The sequence below is a fragment of the Malus sylvestris genome, chromosome 10, assembly GCF_916048215.2.
Source record: "Malus sylvestris chromosome 10, drMalSylv7.2, whole genome shotgun sequence".
In the NCBI taxonomy this organism is placed as follows: Eukaryota; Viridiplantae; Streptophyta; class Magnoliopsida; order Rosales; family Rosaceae; genus Malus; species Malus sylvestris.
This window is the reverse complement of record NC_062269.1, coordinates 40,808,408-40,826,933: the sequence shown is the minus strand read 5'-3', so window position 1 is coordinate 40,826,933 and position 18,526 is coordinate 40,808,408. Positions and strand designations below refer to the sequence as shown.

The 18,526-nt window shown below is 41.3% G+C and overlaps 4 protein-coding genes and 1 long non-coding RNA gene across 5 annotated transcripts; 3 read left to right on the top strand and 2 right to left on the bottom strand.

Annotated features, from left to right (window-relative positions):
• The first annotated feature begins 99 nt into the window (after nt 1–99).
• On the top strand, nt 100–1,583 carry LOC126586074 (probable transcription factor At1g61730). Its single transcript, XM_050250777.1, has one exon. The coding sequence runs from the start codon at nt 213–215 to the stop codon at nt 1,371–1,373; it is 1,161 nt and encodes a 386-aa protein (XP_050106734.1). The 5' UTR covers nt 100–212; the 3' UTR covers nt 1,374–1,583.
• Nucleotides 1,584–3,507: 1,924 nt separating this feature from the next.
• On the top strand, nt 3,508–4,285 carry LOC126586079 (histone H2A.6-like). The gene is made up of 2 exons (XM_050250783.1): nt 3,508–3,795; nt 3,912–4,285. Exons 1-2 carry the CDS (start codon nt 3,607–3,609, stop codon nt 4,119–4,121), a joined length of 399 nt encoding a protein of 132 aa, XP_050106740.1. The 5' UTR covers nt 3,508–3,606; the 3' UTR covers nt 4,122–4,285.
• Nucleotides 4,286–4,393: 108 nt separating this feature from the next.
• Nucleotides 4,394–5,774, bottom strand: LOC126586078 (protein DESIGUAL 2-like). Its single transcript, XM_050250782.1, has 3 exons — nt 5,573–5,774; nt 5,239–5,444; nt 4,394–4,755 (listed from the first exon to the last, which is right to left on the bottom strand). The coding sequence occupies exons 1-3, from the start codon at nt 5,669–5,671 to the stop codon at nt 4,539–4,541; spliced, it is 522 nt and encodes a 173-aa protein (XP_050106739.1). The 5' UTR covers nt 5,672–5,774; the 3' UTR covers nt 4,394–4,538.
• A 1,351-nt stretch (nt 5,775–7,125) lies between these two features.
• Nucleotides 7,126–9,166, bottom strand: LOC126586082 (uncharacterized). The gene is made up of 4 exons (XR_007610735.1): nt 8,980–9,166; nt 8,793–8,899; nt 8,185–8,248; nt 7,126–7,423 (listed from the first exon to the last, which is right to left on the bottom strand). It is a non-coding gene; the product is annotated as an uncharacterized LOC126586082 (long non-coding RNA).
• Nucleotides 9,167–10,570: 1,404 nt separating this feature from the next.
• Nucleotides 10,571–12,947, top strand: LOC126586077 (protein HEAT-STRESS-ASSOCIATED 32). The gene is made up of 5 exons (XM_050250781.1): nt 10,571–10,824; nt 11,082–11,273; nt 11,399–11,606; nt 12,247–12,470; nt 12,570–12,947. Exons 1-5 carry the CDS (start codon nt 10,702–10,704, stop codon nt 12,678–12,680), a joined length of 858 nt encoding a protein of 285 aa, XP_050106738.1. The 5' UTR covers nt 10,571–10,701; the 3' UTR covers nt 12,681–12,947.
• Nucleotides 12,948–18,526: the final 5,579 nt, after the last annotated feature.

Below are 18,526 nucleotides of genomic sequence, written 5' to 3'. Positions count from 1 at the left end.
ATAAAAGGTAACGGAGCACCTAAATCCAACGGTCCTATATCGTTCACACACAGTGCTACTTTTCAATGTGCTTGACCTCCTCAACTTCCACGCGGTGACTTTTATTTGCCGTTTTCGCGCACACAAATTCTCATAAAAGAAAAAGGTCAGTCTCTCAAGTGCCCAGTTCGAATCCCTAATTTCCCAAAAACCCTAAATCTCCATCTCTTCCCATGGCTCCCAAGCGCCCATCTCCGCTGGACGAACCCCCGGCAGCTTCTTCGGCGGAGGATGAGGAAGTCTCGTCGGAAGAAGAAGGGGAAGAGGAGGAATCCGGATCTGGGTCGGATTCCGAACCGGAAGAGCCTCTGCCTCCGAAGACCTCGTCTTCCGCACCGGTTTCCGAGCAAAAGCCGCCACCCAAGAAACCGGACTCCTCCGCCGCCAATTCGAAGCCGGAATCTTCATCCTCTGGTTCCGAGGCCGATTCCGATTCCGATGTGGATAAGGATTTGGTGGTGAAGCCGATTGCTTCGAAGCCAATGGAAGAGACGCCGAAGACAAAGAAGCCCAGATCAAAGCCCGCGGCTACTGCTACGCCGGTGGCGAAATCTGGGTCGAAACGGCCTAGCGAGACCGAGCCGAAGGATTCAAAGCGGCTCAAGAAGAAGGACCCGGACCAGCTCGAGGAGGAAGCAAAGAAGTCCAAGCTGTTCCAGAGGATTTGGAGCGATGAGGATGAGATAATTATCTTGAAAGGCATGGTTGATTACACCACCAAGAAAGGGGCGGACCCGTATTCCGATATGGGTGCCTTCCATGAATTTATCAAGAAATCGCTGAAGGTTGATGTGAACAAAACCCAATTGCAAGATAAGATTCGTCGGCTGAAGAAGAAGTATGAGACCAATGTGAAGAAGAAGAAGTTTAATCCTACTAAACCTCATGACCAGAAAGTGTTTGACTTGTCCAAGAAGGTATGGGGTAGCAGCAGTAGCGGGGAGGGGTCGAGTGGTGTCAGCGGGGTGTCTGAACAGCCAAAGTCTAATGGGAAAGCTAGAAATACCAAGACTCTCGCTTCGATAAGAGCTGATAGTTTGAGCTCACCGGAGCCGCCAAAGGAGGCTGCGAAGGTGGATTTTGGTCTGAACCCGTGCTCTTCGGAAAGTTTGAGTGAGGTGATTGGGTTTGACAAGGGTTTCGGCAAGCTGGGGTTGCCGGAGGGTGTGGTGAAACAGGGTTTGGAGTTGATTGGAGGGCCCAAGCGAGCTGAGTTGAAGGAGAAATGGAGGAAGCTGCATGTTGCTGAATTGGAGCTTTTTGTGAAGCGGTCCGAGTTAATGAGAGATCAGACGAAGGTGATTCTGGAGGCTTTAAAGTCATCCGATCATTAGAACGTTGGATCAGGTATAGCAAGTCGAGATGCTTGTGTTGATGTCTAGAAAGACCATGCTTAAGGTTTAGTAATTGCTAATTAAGAATTCTGTAGCATTTAGCTGCTTAGTTTGTCTATTAGATCTTTGAACGGATAATGGCTGGCCATCGGTGCGCTCCTATGTGTTTATTTGAGGTTATTATTGTGGCAGAGTGCTATCTTTTGTTTCCATCGAGTATCTATAATTCTGCTGTGTTATGTTGCTGTCTCTGATAATGTTAAGCAGGGTTACATAATGCTGCGGTGAATCAGTGATCTTGCTGAGTGTCGTTGAAATCTTAGTTACATTACCTCGTTTATACTTGTTTAGGTTGTACTGACATTTGAAAACTAATGTTGTGGTATTATTCGGTTTGTTAAATAGCTGCAATTGTTTTCGGTCACTATAATCTTAGCATAGAAGGGAATGATCGAATAAGATCATTCAAAACACATTTTAATTCGCTAGACACTTCATTATTCTCACAGTCATGGTTCAATCATTTGATTGGGTCTTTCATATGATCTTCCCAGTAATCTGGTACTTGACATGCTTGGAGGTCTTACATTATCTCCAAAATGTTTGCACCAGTGGCCAGGCAGTGGAGCTGTTGATTCCATTTCCTGAATGCAGACTTCGGTGGTGATGTGCATTGGTTGTGCGATGCTTATTTCATGTTTTTGTTCTTATAACGCTGTTTTTAGTACCAAAGAAAAACCAAGGGCTGGCTGAGTTGGTGTCGTAAGGATTTATCCTGTGCCTTATGAGTTGTGTTTGGGATTCTTGGTTTCTAGAGTTTCACGAACCTTTTCGAATGCAAGTGATTAGCGTAATGGGGTAGGGTTTGGACTACGAGTATGGTTCATCTGTCGTCACAAAGCAGTGGTGGTTTTCCAAATATTGACATTGGAGCCAAGTGAGGTCGTCTCCGATGTCCAGTACAAGGGTGTACGATTTGTATCGGGGAGACAATCTAATCCGTTATCTTGGTGGAGGAATGGGGAGTATGCATGCGCTGATTTTAGGGCGCGTCCAACTCCTGTCCAGCCACCAACTAAGGTGAAGGGGTGGGCTTAGCTTCACAACATGCTAATAATAATGTAGTTTAAATTCGTCATTTGTGAGAATTGAACTTAAAGGCCTTTCATTTATAAGTGAAGAAGAATATTATTAGACTATATTGTTAAGTGACGGAGGCTTGACAAACTTAATTAAAACCAACCCATCCTTCCACCAATAAACGATCTTTTGACTACAAATAAAGTGGGACGAGGCGTTCAATCTCACGTTTGGTGAGCCTAAAACGGGTGGAACGTGTTGATCCACATGACAAATTTTGGATGAATTTCGTTTCGCCTCATCCCCTGAAACAACTCGTTCCACATCCGTGGAGCACAAAATTGTAACATTTCCGTCTCTTTATTCTTCCTCCTTGTTTCCATCTAAGGACATCTAACCACCAAGCTCTGGCCCAGGCGCTCGAGCCCCTCATCGGACCCTCCCTTGACATCCATAACCTTGAGCTTCTTCCTGAACTCCCCAACTCTGTTGTTGCCGCCTTTGGACCTCCGCTCTTCAGCAATTTCCGGTTTCGTCCTCTCGGCAGCTTCGCCGGAGTGGAGAGCTGCGGAGATGAGGGTACAGAAGGACCTCTGACAAGGGGAGGTGGCGGCGCGGGAGAGGCGGGGAAGAAATGGCGGGAAAATTGGAGTTGGGGTGCGGCGGGGAAGTGGGGTTTTGGGGTAGAAAGAGAGGAGCCGGAAGGTGGAGTAGGGATTGAATCGGCCGTCCCGTCCCGCCTTATTTCGTTCCGTTCCGTCCCGTCTGCATACCAAACGATACCTTAATTGTGCTGTTGAATTAATATATCGAAGCAAAACAAATTTGAAAAGCACAAGGTCAAAATTGGTCAATCCATATTTAATCCAAGTGAAAATTTGTACTTCCCGCTCCACGCGAATACAGAAGCACAACCGAGCCGCTGGATCCAAACATCACCATCCAACCGTCCAATTATTTTAAAACAAATGGCCACAGATTGCAATCCGCGCCGCTCCCTCTCATTGGCTCTAATTCTCCATGCGAACCCCCTATATAAAGCTAGAAACTCCCCAAAACACTCAACCCGCTATTTCATAACTTTATTTACTACGCAGATAATTTGAGATTCTCCATCTCTCTCTCTCCTCGGAATCCACCGCTCTCAGAATCCATGGCCGGAAGAGGAAAATCAATCGGCTCCGGCACCGCCAAGAAGGCCACTTCTCGGAGCAGCAAGGCCGGTCTCCAGTTCCCCGTAGGCCGTATCGCCCGGTTTTTGAAAGCTGGCAAGTACGCCGAGCGTGTTGGCGCCGGCGCCCCTGTCTACCTCGCCGCCGTCCTTGAATACCTCGCCGCAGAGGTCAATTTCTCAACCTTAACCTTAATTGTTTCTCAATTTTGCATCTTTATCTTTTCCGCGATTTAAATTTTGAATTGTTGAATTAAAGTTGATTTCTTTGAAAATTCGATTTTTAGGTTTTGGAATTGGCCGGAAACGCCGCACGTGACAACAAGAAGACGAGGATTGTGCCGAGGCACATCCAGCTGGCCGTCAGGAACGACGAGGAGCTCAGCAAGCTGCTCGGCGCCGTCACCATCGCCAACGGCGGCGTTATGCCCAACATCCACAACATGCTCCTCCCCAAGAAAACCGGCACCGGAAAATCTGGCCCCGCCGAAGATTAGAAATCGAGCTTGGATTAATTCCCTTTTGTAAAAAAAGAGATGACGCAAATGCAAAAAATGGAAAGTAGTGTGGTTTAGAGAGTTTAACTGAGCAATTTTTGGATTGCTTTTTGGTTTGATCAATTTAAAGAAATGAAATTCTGGGTCGAATTTCTTGATCATTATATTCGATCTCCACTTGGGAATTTTAAACTTAATAATTGCAAATCAAAATACGAAATTGACATGAATTTCGAATTGGGGTTTTGGGAAATTTGAGAAGTTCTTGGCGATTGATAAGAAACTTCCAACTCCAATCTGTTCTTCATTATAACTTAAACTTGGTTTTGCAAACGGTAACCACAAAATTAATGAATTTCAAATTTGGAAAGTGATTGAGTAAATCAGAAGATAATTAAGTGATTAAGCTGGAGGAGGTCAAGCTGGGTTGCTGGGTGTGGTGGGTTTGGGTTTCCCTTCTTTGAACGTGGCTTTGGCAGAGACGTAATATGCAATGATGAACAATCCATGGAAGAAGCATAAGATCCCTCCGATGGACAGAACCCGATGGTGTGATAACCCGCACGATTTTCTCGACTTTCTGTTTGACATTGCCCCCGCAATCAGCAGCGAAAATGCCACCGCCAATGTGATCCTGCATAATGTTGATTTTAGACTAATGCTAGGAAGTTAAAACGATTTTTAACCAAACTCGTAACTTTTTACTTTAGTTTCTGGATTTAATATTAGAAGTTGTTTTGAAGTTTGTTCGCCGTTTAATTATATTTTGGTTATGATGTGAAAATTTTCCGTTAATTAAAAAAATCACTAGTTTAAAGGAAGATGTTGATTTTACAAAAATATCTTTAATTTAACAGAGATTTCGAACAACATGATTGACGGTGGACAATTAAAGGGCCGCTTATATTAATTTTAAATTTCATAGTTTAAAGGGAGATGTTGATTTTACAAAAATATCTTTAATTTAACAGAGATTTCGAACAACATGATTGACAATGGACAATTAAAGGGCCGCTTATATTAATTTTAAATTTCAGGAATCAAAGTGAAAAGATACTAATTTGAAAAACGATAAAAGGTCAGAAAGTTAATTAATTGTGGATAATTAGTTAATTACCATGATAAGATGAGGGAAGCAATTGCTAATTGCTTATTTGCTGTGGCTTTTTGGTAATCTTCCTTGGACGAGATGCAAATGCAGCCACCAAGCAAGTTGCCTATAACATGTGCAACTGCTAGTATCACAGCAGCTGCCAACCCTAATTTGAAGGCTTGGTAACTTGGGTCCTTGCACTCAAAGATCCACACCTTCAAATGGTGCACCTGTTTTTCACACGCCAATAAATTTCCATACATAGATTAGTTATTCAAATTTAAGCGCATTGCCTGGCTCGTTACACATGCCGGAAACAGAAGTGTATGCATACGTGTCAAACAGTAATTTGTCTTACCTTGTTTTGAGCAATCTCGGCTTGAATCCCAAGGATTCCGGCCACGACGTCCATAATCAAGACCGAGAGGCAGATGAGAGGAGTAGCGTTTTTAACCATCTTTGCAGGGTTGGTTGTAGGAGGCGGAGATGATGGGTGTGGATTTATAGGCAGCTTCTGCCTGCCGGTGGGTTTATGTAGTAGAGGAGGGGTGAGGGAGAGGCTGTCTGTCTGACAGATCAAGAGGGAAATTAGCTGTGGTTTTATGAGTAAAAGCTTCTTTTGTCTTAACAGTTTTCACTTTATTCTTCCTTCTTTTGCCTGTTGTTATTCTTTGCTTTCTGAATTTTGCATTCCTTTCATGGGGAGCAAGGAAAGCAGAGTATCATCCACAAGAGATTTTTCATTGTGCCGGGAACACGGTCCGGAACTCCAAGTATCATAATATAATTAGTTGAAAACTTGTAAAAAAGTTTCAACCAATTGTATTGTAACACTTTGTGCACTGGACCGTGTTGCCGGCACACTGAAAAAATTCCCATCATCCACATGCAGTTGGGATTGGGAATTAACTTTGATTCTTACGTGTATGACAGCCGAGAAGAATCACACTTCTCTTCAAATTATTCCTTCAATTCCATGAGCCTCTTGGCCCAAAGATCATATGGTCATTTTATAGTTTCTAACGAGCTCAAGTACTCAATGTGCAAGTAGAAAATGTAAACTGATCCAATAAACCAAAGTATTGGGGTGTAAGGGTTAGATCAGTTGGACAGTGCAACTACTTGCTCGCACTTGAGCTCGATCTCTCTCTTTGTAGACTAGAGTGTTTAGGATAGTGTGTCTGCCTTTTTGCACTCAAGTTTGGTTTGTTTATTCATAGAATAGAGCGATTAGGGCAGTGCAATAGTTTGCTTTGAATTGAGGTCAAGTCTCCAAAGAGAGCAGTGTCTATGTCCTTGATCCCCTCTTTTGTAGATTAGAGTGGCTCCGTGACTTTTTGTATCCGAGTTCAACCCTTTTTTTTTTCCGTCGATTAGAACAGCTAAAGCAATAGCTTCGCTTTTTTGCACGAAAGCTAAATTTATTCCTCGTCGGTAAAAGTAGTTTAAGATATCATTTTGCCGAAATCAAGTAAAAATTCATGTATATTGGATCCTAATTGGGCGAAATTCTTGGGCATAACAGTCTCAACTTCTTAAACAATGTAACACAATCATGTTATACCACTTGTATTTGGTCACACACTGATGCCTAAGATGGTCTAGTTGGGAGGATTTGTTTGCTCATTACCCTTAAACGATACGATGCTCATCACCTTATTATTTATAGCTAGATGAGTTATATTTTATCTATCTATTACACATATATCAAAATTTAAAGCAAGCTTTAATGAAAAGGGTTTGGGCCAACAAATATTTAACAAAAAACTATCCAAAATGTTATTTAACCAAAAGAGCTCAAAGTTTAATAAAAAATCATCCAAAACTATTGTCCATGGGTCAAACTTACAAGCCCAACCCGCTACAAATCTACACTTCCTTAAATACCCTTAAATGATTTGATATTGACACGCCCCGACCCTGATATTCTTTCGAATATCAGGATAGACACGTGCTGGCCGACACCCAAGGTGACGAAAGCCATTAATTGATTACAAGAGTAATGATTAGAAGAAAATATTCATGAATAACATCAGAGTTTAGAAGTAATTAACAACATTCAAGAAAATGTCTAGAGTGAACCAGACACAGACTAAAACCAGTTTTACAAAAAGGAAAGACTATTACAAGATGTCACACAAGTGGGTGATAGAGTGCTACTGGTAGGGGAATGCCTCCTACGTCCAGTCGTAATCCTCGTTACTATGACCTGAATGGGGGCGCAAAACAAAGGTGAGTGGACCAAGTTCATATGTACGATAATAATGAAACAGTTATCAAGATACTAACCCCCAAAGTTATATAATGAAAACTACTAGCATAATAAGTGATGGATATAATAAAAATCCTAGCATGCCAAATATTTCAAAAGTCACATCGCGGAAACGCATCGCGGAAATCAAAACAGTAAACGCATCATAAATCGTCTTGTAAACGCGGTGTGCTGCTAGAAAGATCACTGAATAAATATAACTCCCGGCCCAATGCCTGCACCTCAGTCTCTGTGCCCGTAGCCAGAGATAACTCCCTCCCGGCCCAATGCCTGTCTCCGTGTCCCTCAGCCTTTCGCTAGGGATTATTTCTCCCGGCCTACATGCCAACACCAGATCCTCGCCCCAGGCGGCATAGTGTCTACTAGGTACGCACAAATATTTACGTCTCTCATAAATACCACTTCATAGCATAGGTTACCGAAAATCGTCTACGCTATAAAGAGGGTTTCAAAATCATGTTCTAGCATCCTATCGTCACCTATCAGATAGTCTACCAGATCATGGTTTTTATAGAAAATGGATATATTAAAATATAGCTCAATATAGGCTAACAATTAATTCTTCACCAAAACACGAGACGATAAACAATATATTTAATCAACAGGTTTCACATAAATCAAATTATAAATCTGTAGGCATGCTAATCATTTATGAAATTAAATTATCAAATCATGTAATTTAGAAGGGGTCCACTCACAAATATTCCTTAGCAGGCAAGTCGTGCGAATAAGGATATAGAATTTCTCCACTAGCAATTTTACCTAAGAACAAGAATGTATAAATAATTAAAAGGATTTTCTAAAAGATTGGTTTTGAATCAAATTAAATAAGGGATTTGGGATTGGATGGGTTTAGGGTTTTTAATGGGTTTTAGGAACCTAGGGCTTTAGGATTTAAAAGGATTAGGATGGAAATTAATTAGGGTTTGGGCTTTAGCCCAAACATACCTAATAAAACACACACACACACACAACTTGCACGGGCCCAAGGCCCTTAGGCCTTACTAACAGAAACAGGGCTTTAAGCCCTTAGGACCTAACCGGCCCAAGGCCCTTCAACATTAAGGCCCGTGGCCTTTTGGGCTTTAAAAACTAGAACTAAAAATAAAAAGGGAATGGGTTAGGGTACTGGGTTTAAACAAAACGGGCCGGAGGCCCGCGAAGGAGATGGGAGAGGCCGGTTGGCCTGTGGCTTGCCGAGAGAGAAGGCCGGAGCTGCTACAGCTCCGGTTACCTGAAAACTGGAGCTTCAAGCTCCGATCTAGGTACGAACGTGAAGTACAAGAAGAGAGGAGAAGGTTCATACCTTCCAAACGTCGCAACTCGGTCGGAGGTGACCAGGAGAGCTCTCGGGGTGCACGGGATCACCGGAAAAGTGGGTGTGCTCACCCACGACCGTTCCGAAGCAAAAACCTACGTAAAAAGGTAAGGTTCAAGCTTCTAAATCACAACCCAACCAAGAACTAGATACGAGAGTGAGATTTGAGACCTACCCGACGGGAAAAATGGAGAAAACTCGCCGGAGCTTTGCTCCGTGCCGTCGGTCTCGCGGTGCAGGGATCCCTGGTTCGCTACAGGCCTCTCCTGGGAATGCTAGGGTCCTCGTGAGTCAGGGGGAAGAGATACGAGAGAGGTTGAGGGATAGAGAGATGCACGGGAGAGTGAGAGAGTTTCGGGAGGGCTGAGAGGGAGAGAAGAAGAAGAAGAAGAAGAAGAAGGAGTCACGGGGGTGGGGGACAGGGAAAAGAAAAGAAGGAGAGTTTGATGATTGACACGTGGCAAAAGGGGTGGAAATAACAAGTTTTCTAATTATTTTAGGGGGGGTGGTCGTAACAGATATTATCTTGACTTTTTACCAACCTCAACCCAGCACGAAATCTCCATAATAACTCTTTGTCTTCCTATTAAATGAATTCCCCCATTTCAAAAACAACCAAATCAAAGTTGAAAAAGTAAGCATTTATTTGAACAAAGCAGTTGAAACAAGTTCAAAGAAGTTTAATGGCAGAAACCAGCGAAAAAGTGTTTGGAAAAAAAAAATCAAATATAGTGTTTGTTTTGTCTGTGCACAAACAATCACGGGAAAAGAACCAAAATCCAGTAACAATGATTAAATTTCAGAAACAATAACTTAAATTTCAGAAATAGTGACTTATATTCCAGAAACGATGACTTAAATTCTAGAAACAGTCTATGTTTTAACCTTTGACTGTTTCTTTTCTTTCATATATTAGTTGATTATATTTAAGAAACATGGTGCTTATTTTGCTTTGAATCCAAATACAATGAATTTCACTATTTCTTTTCTAGCTTACATTTAAGAAACAGTGTGTCTATTTCATTTGGATCCATAAACAGTGACTTAGATTCCAGAAACAATAACTTAGATTCTAGAAACAGTGTTACTTAAAATCCAGAAACAGTTTATTTTTACAGTCCAGAAACAGTGACACCGTCGTTATTATTAAATAGCATGCAAATCTCAAATTTATTTTATTGAGAAACAAACGATAAACTTCACTGACGAAGAAAAATTGAAAAACAGTACCTCGAATACACTGTGAATAATAACGACGATCACATTTCAATGAAATAATACAAAATATAAATTAAATAGTATGAGGGTCTATATTTTTGTTTCAAAGAAAAAGAAGAAGGTCTGCAAAACAATGATAAATTCTATGAACGACGAAAATCTGGAACTCATCCTAAAAAAATTAGGGGTAAAATTAACAAATCATAATTTATTATAGTTGGACAACTTTAATATAGACCTTGTACTAATCTTTAAACAAAACTTATAACATGATTTTTTTTTATTAAAACTAAAACTTTTCAAATCATTTTCATTTATTTTTTTAAATTTAAACTCATATAACGACAAATAATAAAGTGACGATCAAAACTATTTTCTCAAGTTGGATTGTACATAGAGGTGACAATTTGCACCCAACCCGTAAACCCGAATCAACCCACCCATTCAATCGATACAGTTGGACACATGGAGGAGCGGACAAGTGGCAGCTCATTTAAGTTGCCTCCTGTATCTGATCTTCAGAACATTTCTAGAACCAACTAGATCAACTGTCATCTTCTCGAATTAACCAGAGAAAGTTGCTAACAAACACAATAAGAAATTGCCTTTCCCTTCCCTTTTCTCCAATTCTCTCGATCTCTGATTCGTCCTGTGAGCTCGATTCCTGAGGAGGGAGACGATGGCGGCGTACAGATGGAAGCACTTCGAGGAGAACGAAGACCGTCCCGAAAAACCTCGAAGCTATGGCGTCACAGAAATGAGAGGCCCCCATTACTCCCTCTTGAGCCAAAACGTCCTCCAGGTACTTCCCAAAATTTCGTCTTTCTTTTCCCTTGGATTCATTTCTTCATCATTTTTTTGCTTTTGGGGTATTCACAAAATGTTGTTCTGCTATGTAACTTTCAAAATTTTGGCTTGCCCCCATTCAAAATTTCAAATTTTTGCTTTTCTTTCAATATTTTAGGACTTGGGTGTTTGAATTTGTGGAAAAGTTGATGTGGGTTTATCATAATTTGTTGTAATTGGTAATTAATGTTTGCAAATGTTACATTTTAACAGGGTATTTTTGAGTCAATGGGGCAGTTTGTTGATGGGTTGAAGTTTTCTGGAGGTTCCGACAGCTTAATGCCGAAATCGTTCATCAAAGAAGTGACTGATGTTGCTCACCAGCATGATGTATATGTCAGCACCGGCGATTGGGCTGAAAATTTGCTTCGAAAAGGTCCGTCGGCTTTCAAAGAGTATGTGGAGGTGAGAGGCTTGAAAGAAATTTCATTATTTCAGTGATATGTGTGTGTGTATATATATATATATGTGTATTTGTATATGTATGCTGTCAGTGGCATTGATTCAGTGTTTTGCTATGATTTCTTTAGGAATGTAAGAGCTTGGGGTTTGACACAATCGAGCTGAATGTGGGATCTCTTGAACTTCCTGAAGAAACTCTTCTGAGATATGTGCGCTTGATTAAGAGCGGTGGTCTGAAAGCGAAGCCACAGTTTGCGGTCAAGTTTAACAAGTCCGACATTCCTGTAGGTGATCGAGCATTTGGAGCCTACGTTGTTCCGAGCCCACGATCATCTGGTATGCCGTGCAATCTTTCCTCAAAAAATAAGTGAATGATATGTTTGCCTTGATAGCTAGATATTGTCCGAGAGCTCTGCATACAACTTGTAGATTTTCTTGTTGGGACATTTAATAGCTCCGAGCTTAAAAAACATATAGAAACTGAATTCCAGAAATTGCCAGTCCTCGTTCTTTTGTTCCGCTGTTATGTGAAGGTTAGTTCACATTCGCAAACAAATAGCCTACCACAAAGGCCGAAAAGGAGGAAAAAATTGCGCTTCAACCTTAAGTAAAGAAACGTAGAATTTCGGTTTAATGGCATGAATCCAAGTAATTGAATTTGTCTGGTGTATGTGATATCAATATCTGTTTTACTTTGATTACTAGGCTGCATGATACCATGAATAAGAGTTAGCAACTAATGATATTATTACTAGGCTGCACGGCACCTCGAGAAAAGTTGTGCAGTAATTTTTTCACGCTGATGGTTCTTCCTTCTTGCATTCGTCTTTCTGATTATTGCTTTTTGTTTGTGATGGTAACATTTCCTTGACGTGTGTTGTGATCATATTACACGAAGGATGGTGCAGTGGTAGGAGCACCCCTATGGTTATTTGGTTATAACTTATAAACATGACCGTTGTCTTTGTTTTCTTAGAATTTGTTGAAGATGTTGATCTTCTGATTAGAAGGGCTGAGAGATGCTTAGAGGCTGGGGCCGACATGATAATGATCGACGCTGATGATGTCTGTAAACAAGCTGACTCATTGCGGGCAGACATAATTGCGAAGGTTATCGGGCGCCTGGGGGTTGAGAAGACCATGTTCGAAGCTTCAAATCCAAGAACATCAGAGTGGTTCATCAAACAATATGGTCCAAGGGTATACAACGTGCTCTCATATTTTGCTTTCTTCATTTCTTCTTTGTGTATAGTGCATTGCACATGCTGCTAAATCGTTCTTGTTTGCCTGAATTACTAGGTGAATCTCTTCGTGGACCACTCCCATGTGATGGATCTCGAGTGCCTCCGGGGACGCAACTTAGGTAAAAATCATGCATCTGTGCTGGGTTCTTCTTATTTTCTGTTTTAAAACCTTTTATAGTTAAACAAAGGGCGAGAACCAAAAGTTGTGCTAATGTGTGGAAGCGTCTCCGTTGTCCTGTAACTTTGTGCTGTTGATGTCACGTTGTATGTGTTCCTCCGTTGCGTGTGACATTAACGAAGTAGCTTATATTTGGTCATTTTTGCAGTAAATGTATGTTCAGGTTTTTGTGTAATCGTTTTAATTCAGACAATTCAATTCTGAGTACTGTAACCTAAGTTGAAGTTGAATAATTGACGTCGACCTAGTTTGGGAGTGAGGTGCTTAAAAAAAAAACATCCATGAAAAAAAGCTGAGGGTTTTAGGTGTTTGGTAAACTGAAAAAAAAAAGGCTTATTTTGGAAGCTGTTGTGAGAATAAGTTGAAATCAAAGGAAAAAGCTGAAGCTGCTATTTGCAGCTTTGGAAAACTGGTTTTTTTTCAAAGCACACGGAGCTACAGTGTTTCTTTAATGAAAAGACCTACTATTAGACTGCTTTTTTTTTTTTTTTCCAAAAGCACTTTTACAAAAAAGTTTACCAAACACTCTGCTGATTTATTTCACAGCCGCTTATTCTCACAGCAGTTTTTTTTCAAAGCACAGCAATACCAAATCAGCCCGTCGTCTTTTGAGCGAAAAATTGATGTTGTAGCCTTGTAGGGATCTATATTCTTTACTACATCCACAGGCATGTTAGGTAACTCTTGTAGTGAAGATCATCATGCGGCAGAGAGAAACTTAGGTGCAGGTGGATCGTCACCCGAGGGTTCACGTGAGACTTTTACCCCTGTGCCTATAGACGATTCTCACGTGCTGTAGGCACAAGGGTACATACGGCGGTTGCATTCAAGAAGATTTGTATCAATGTTACTTCGCAGTTCACATTATTCTTTGTTGTTTAATTAATTCTACTCTTATGTTTCTATTAGCAATTGATCAATTAGTCACAATGCTCATTTCTTTGAAGCCTAACATTTTACACCTTCAGGTTTGAAGTGGTTTTTAAAACGAGTAATGTAATTCTAATTTTTTCACATTGACTCCTTAAACATCTCTCTCAATTAAAGTGACTCTTTTTGTCAACATGACGCGAATACGGCTTATTTAATGTGATAAAATAAAATTTTCGTGATTTATTTAAAAAATCTCTCTAAACTTAAAGCGTGTAAAATGTAATTATAAGTTTATTTTTCTAATAAAAAAAATGTGTAAATGTTGTAAACATTCCTAGTTTAAGTATGATTGTGTAAATCCTAGATAAGATTTGATTCTAGTTATCCTTTCCTATTACAACTTGTATTACTTGGAGGAGAAGGAATATCTTCTCTCCCTTTACTACTATAAATAAAGGCACAATGTAGGAGGTATAACAACACACACATTCCCCTACAATTCTACAAACACACATCTCTCTCCTCTCTCTCTCTGACGCCGGCCCTAGTCCCTCTGTCAGATAAAATAGACCACAACACGTTATCAGCATGCTCCTACCGCTGCGCTTAGGAATCTGACGTTGGAGATTTTTTCTGCATCAAACCAGTTCATCCATATCATCACGCAATCAGGTTCTTTCCAAACAACGGCTTTTAACTCGATATTTTGCAAGCCCTGATAGCATGAACATTCACCATGATGCATGACCCAACTTTACGTTTTACGTATTTTAGATTCTACATAAATTGTGTATGCTTCATAATCAAAATTGCTACAATTATGTGAATTTGATATTTGTCATGAATTGAATCCTACATATGTACATGCATTGAAACTATTATTTGCATATGCATCAAAGTAAATATGTGATTCATTAAAATTATACATGCATATAATATAATTGAATACAAAAAAAAAAAAAAAAAAAAAAAAAAAAAAAAAAAACGAAAAAAAACGAAAAAAATATATATATATTTTAGGGCTGCACACAGCAGCCCATTCCCCTCTTCTCACCCCGTGGGCCTGTAATCCCACCCGAGGGTTCTTGGCCTATATTTTTAGGCCTCGAGATTTTATTATTTAATTTTTTTTTTAAATAATATGGGTTTTTTTATATTTTCACCCACACTTTAATTTGGCCCCGAAGACCAAAAATAAATTAATTCACTTATCATTATACAATATTTCTGCATATATTCTTTGCATATTTGTTTGCATATATATTTGTGTTTGCCTGCAGGAATATATGAACCTGAAGTTCATAATTACTTTGAAACCCGAAGTTTCTTATAAACATGCCTTGTTTGAAAACCCGAAGTTTTCACTTAAATATATCACCCATGAAAACCCGAAGTTTTTCATGCAAAATTAAACCAATACATGTCTATTAGAACCTGTATGTTCTACTCCTATGTGAATGGATTGATTTTTCTCCATTACACTAACCACATCTTGTTCATCCATTTTGTGATAGGAACATGTCGAATTTGAACAAACTCGACTTCACCGCTTTGGAGGTTTCTTGAAGGAACTACCTTAAGTGGGTTCAAGATGTGAAGCTCCACCTCACTGCAAAGAACTTGCGTCCTGCTATTGAAGAAGCAACGGATGCACCTATTGGCGAAGCTGAAAAAGCCACTGCTATGATCTTCATCCGAAGACATATTCATGACGCTCTGCAAACTGAGTACCTTGCTGAGGAGGATCCACGTGCATTATGGGTCGCTTTGGCTGATCGTTTCGATCACCAAAAGGACATATTCTTGCCTGAAGCAAGACACGACTGGCAGAACTTGCGCTTCCAAGACTTTAAGTCTGTGAATGAATATAATTCTGAAGTTTGTCGAATCCGATCACTTCTCAAGTTTTGCAATGAAACTTTGACTGAAGAGGATCTCCTGGAGAATACCTACTCGACCTTCTCTGCTTCTAATATTGTCCTGCAGTAACAATATAGAGCTCAGAAGTTCACTAAGTTCTCGGATTTGATCTCTGTTTTACTTCTTGCTGAAAAGCAGAACCAGCTGTTGATGAAGAATCATCAAGCTCGACCTACTGGGGCTACTGCTGTGCCTGAAGCACATTATAGCACTAATCAGCACCCAAAACGCCAAAAGAGGCGTGGTAAGGGCGGCCAGAAGCCATCCCACCAAGGTCAACAGAGCCAAGGCCCATCCAAGGGAGGAAACAAAGCCCAGAAGCGCCCAAACCTCGCTCCCAAGGCCCCGAACTTCAAGAATAAGGGCAAAGCACCTGCCACAATGAATGACGATATGTGTTATCGTTGTGGTTCCAAGGACCATTGGTCCCGTATTTGCCGTGCTCCCAAGAAGGTTGTGGATGCATATCATTCTCGTCGTACGAAGTTTGAATCAAACTTCCTGCAAGTGGACGAACCGGAGACTACAAAGATGGAGGTTTCTGACTTTCAGGAGGATACCACTCCTATGGAAGATTAGAATCTTAGACATAGACTTATTTTTCAGTTAAAATAAGACAATTGGGGCCGAATTCCACCTAGTGGCCGAACCCCACCTTGTTTTTTGTTGATTTTGAACAATTTTCCTTTATGTTTTGGATTATTAGTTGGCGATTTATTTTGGATATTAAGTTTTTTCCTTGAATAAATGAAATTATTTTGAATTGATACTTGTTTTTATAAACTTTTATGCATGTGACCAATTCAAATTAATTTTTCATTCTAGGTATGACTAGTGGGAAAGTTAGTTGTCTGGCAGATAGTGCAACCACGCATACTGTTTTGCGTGAACGCATCTATTTCACTAACTTCGTACCTAAGAATGCACCTCTGACAACCCTCTCAGGCCCATCCAACCTGATCGAAGGATACGGTAAGGCACGTATAATGTTGTTCAATGGTACAATCTTGACCATTGCTGAGGCACTCTATTCTCCACGTTCCGGAAGAACGTTACTAAGTTTCAAGGACATTAGAGATAACAATTACCACGCTGAAACCCACGTAGAAAACGGAGTTGAATTTCTGTGCGTAACTTCCTACGAATATGGCCAGAAGCGTATTCTAGAGAAGATGGAGCGTAACCCGAGTGGTCTGTATATTACGACCATACGCCCCATAGAATGCCACTATGTGGCCGGCCCTACCACAGGGACCGCGCACGAAATTACACTTTGGTATGATCGTTTGGGACATCCTGGACGAATAGCGATGCGCCGTATCCTCAAAACTTCACACGGGCATCCACTAACCCGAAGCTTAGGTTCGATCCATGAAATTGCATGTCAAACATGTTCTATGGGAAAGCTTATTACTAAGCCTTCTTATGACAAGATTCGTTCGAATCCTCCCATTTTTCTACAACGGATTCAGGGGGACATTTGTGGACCGATTCAACCTCCCTGCGGACCATTTAGATATTTTATGGTTTTGGTTGACGCTTCTACACGTTGGTCACACGTGTGCTTGTTGTCCACAAGGAACGCTGCATTCTCCAAACTGTTGGCTCAGGTTATCAAGCTCAGGGCTCACCACCCTGATTATCCGATCAAATCTATTCGATTGGATAATGCTGGAGAATTCACATCTAAAACTTTTGATGACTATTGCATGTCGGTTGGGGTTGAAGTTGAACATCATGTACCCCATGTTCACACCCAGAACGGCCTGGCAGAGGCTTTCATTACGTTTACAAATGATTGCTCGATCGTTGGTCATACGTACCAAGCTCCCGATCGCTGCTTGGGGCCATGCAATATTGCACGCAGCAAAGTTGGTCCGCCTGAGGCCTGTTGCGACACAACCATTTAGTGCCCTTCAGTTGGTCACCGGATGCGAACCCGACATATCGCATCTGCGCGTTTTTGGTTGTGCGGTCTATGTGCCGATCTCGCCGCCCTTACGTACAAAAATGGGGCCTCAGCGAAGGATGGGAATCTATGTCGGATATGATTCTCCTTCGATTATTCGTTACTTAGAACCTTTGACAGGCGATCTGTTTACCGCTCGTTTCGCGGATTGTCACTTCTATGAGACAGTATTCCCGTCGTTAGGGGGAGATAAGAACGTCAACGTTCCTAATGAACGACGCGAATTATCGTGGACGACTCCCACTTTGTCTCATTTAGATCCCCGCACCGCTCAGTCTGAAGCTGAAGTGCAGCGCATATTAGATCTCCAGAGCATAGCTCAGAGCATGCCAGATGCTTTCACCGATCTAGCGCGCGTGACAAGATCACATATTCCAGCTGCGAATACGCCTGCAAAGATGGATGTACCAAATGTACGACGGACTACCCTCCTGGAAGCCCGGGACGCCAATTCTGGTGATCCACGTACATTAGCGGCTAGCCAATCATCTGCCCCTACACAAAAGCGTGGCAGACCCCTTGGTTCAAAGGATTCACACCCCCGGAAGAGGAAAACCACGGCACAAGGTCCTGAAGAGCCTACCGTGAATCCGACTATCACTTACTCATTTTACCCAACTCATGAGGAAATTCTAGATTATGGAAACGTCCTTGAAGAGACGAATCCTCCTCCCGAGAATCGTGAGATTTCGGTCTATTATGCTAGCTTAGATGATGTGTGGCGTAGAAATGAGATGATTGTCAACGATGCATTAGCATTTGCAGTAGCTACTGAGATCATGTTGAGCGATGACATTGAACCGCGTTCCGTTGATGAATGTCGACGTAGAGCTGATTGGTCAAACTGGAAACAAGCAATCCAAGTCGAACTTGATTCACTTGCGAAACGTAAGGTGTTTGGACCTGTAGTTCCTACTCCTCCACATGTGAAGCCCGTTGGCTACAAGTGGGTTTTCGTTCGGAAGCGTAATGAGAAGAACGAAATTGTGCGTTACAAAGCTCGTCTTGTAGCACAAGGTTTCTCACAACGCCCCGGGATTGACTATGACGAAACTTACTCACCCGTTATGGA

What these genes read in the sequence shown, in the direction of transcription:
- LOC126586074 (XM_050250777.1), top strand. Translation starts at nt 213, where the DNA reads ATGGCTCCCAAGCGCCCATCTCCGCTGGACGAACCCCCGGCAGCTTCT.
- LOC126586079 (XM_050250783.1), top strand. Translation starts at nt 3,607, where the DNA reads ATGGCCGGAAGAGGAAAATCAATCGGCTCCGGCACCGCCAAGAAGGCC. An exon ending in TTGAATACCTCGCCGCAGAG is followed by an intron (nt 3,796 to 3,911) that starts GTCAATTTCTCA and finishes TTCGATTTTTAG; the next exon opens with GTTTTGGAATTGGCCGGAAA.
- LOC126586078 (XM_050250782.1), bottom strand. Translation starts at nt 5,671, where the DNA reads ATGGTTAAAAACGCTACTCCTCTCATCTGCCTCTCGGTCTTGATTATG. An exon ending in CCGAGATTGCTCAAAACAAG is followed by an intron (nt 5,445 to 5,572) that starts GTAAGACAAATT and finishes TGTGAAAAACAG; the next exon opens with GTGCACCATTTGAAGGTGTG. An exon ending in GCTTCCCTCATCTTATCATG is followed by an intron (nt 4,756 to 5,238) that starts GTAATTAACTAA and finishes AACATTATGCAG; the next exon opens with GATCACATTGGCGGTGGCAT.
- LOC126586077 (XM_050250781.1), top strand. Translation starts at nt 10,702, where the DNA reads ATGGCGGCGTACAGATGGAAGCACTTCGAGGAGAACGAAGACCGTCCC. An exon ending in CTTTCAAAGAGTATGTGGAG is followed by an intron (nt 11,274 to 11,398) that starts GTGAGAGGCTTG and finishes TGATTTCTTTAG; the next exon opens with GAATGTAAGAGCTTGGGGTT. An exon ending in TCCGAGCCCACGATCATCTG is followed by an intron (nt 11,607 to 12,246) that starts GTATGCCGTGCA and finishes TTGTTTTCTTAG; the next exon opens with AATTTGTTGAAGATGTTGAT.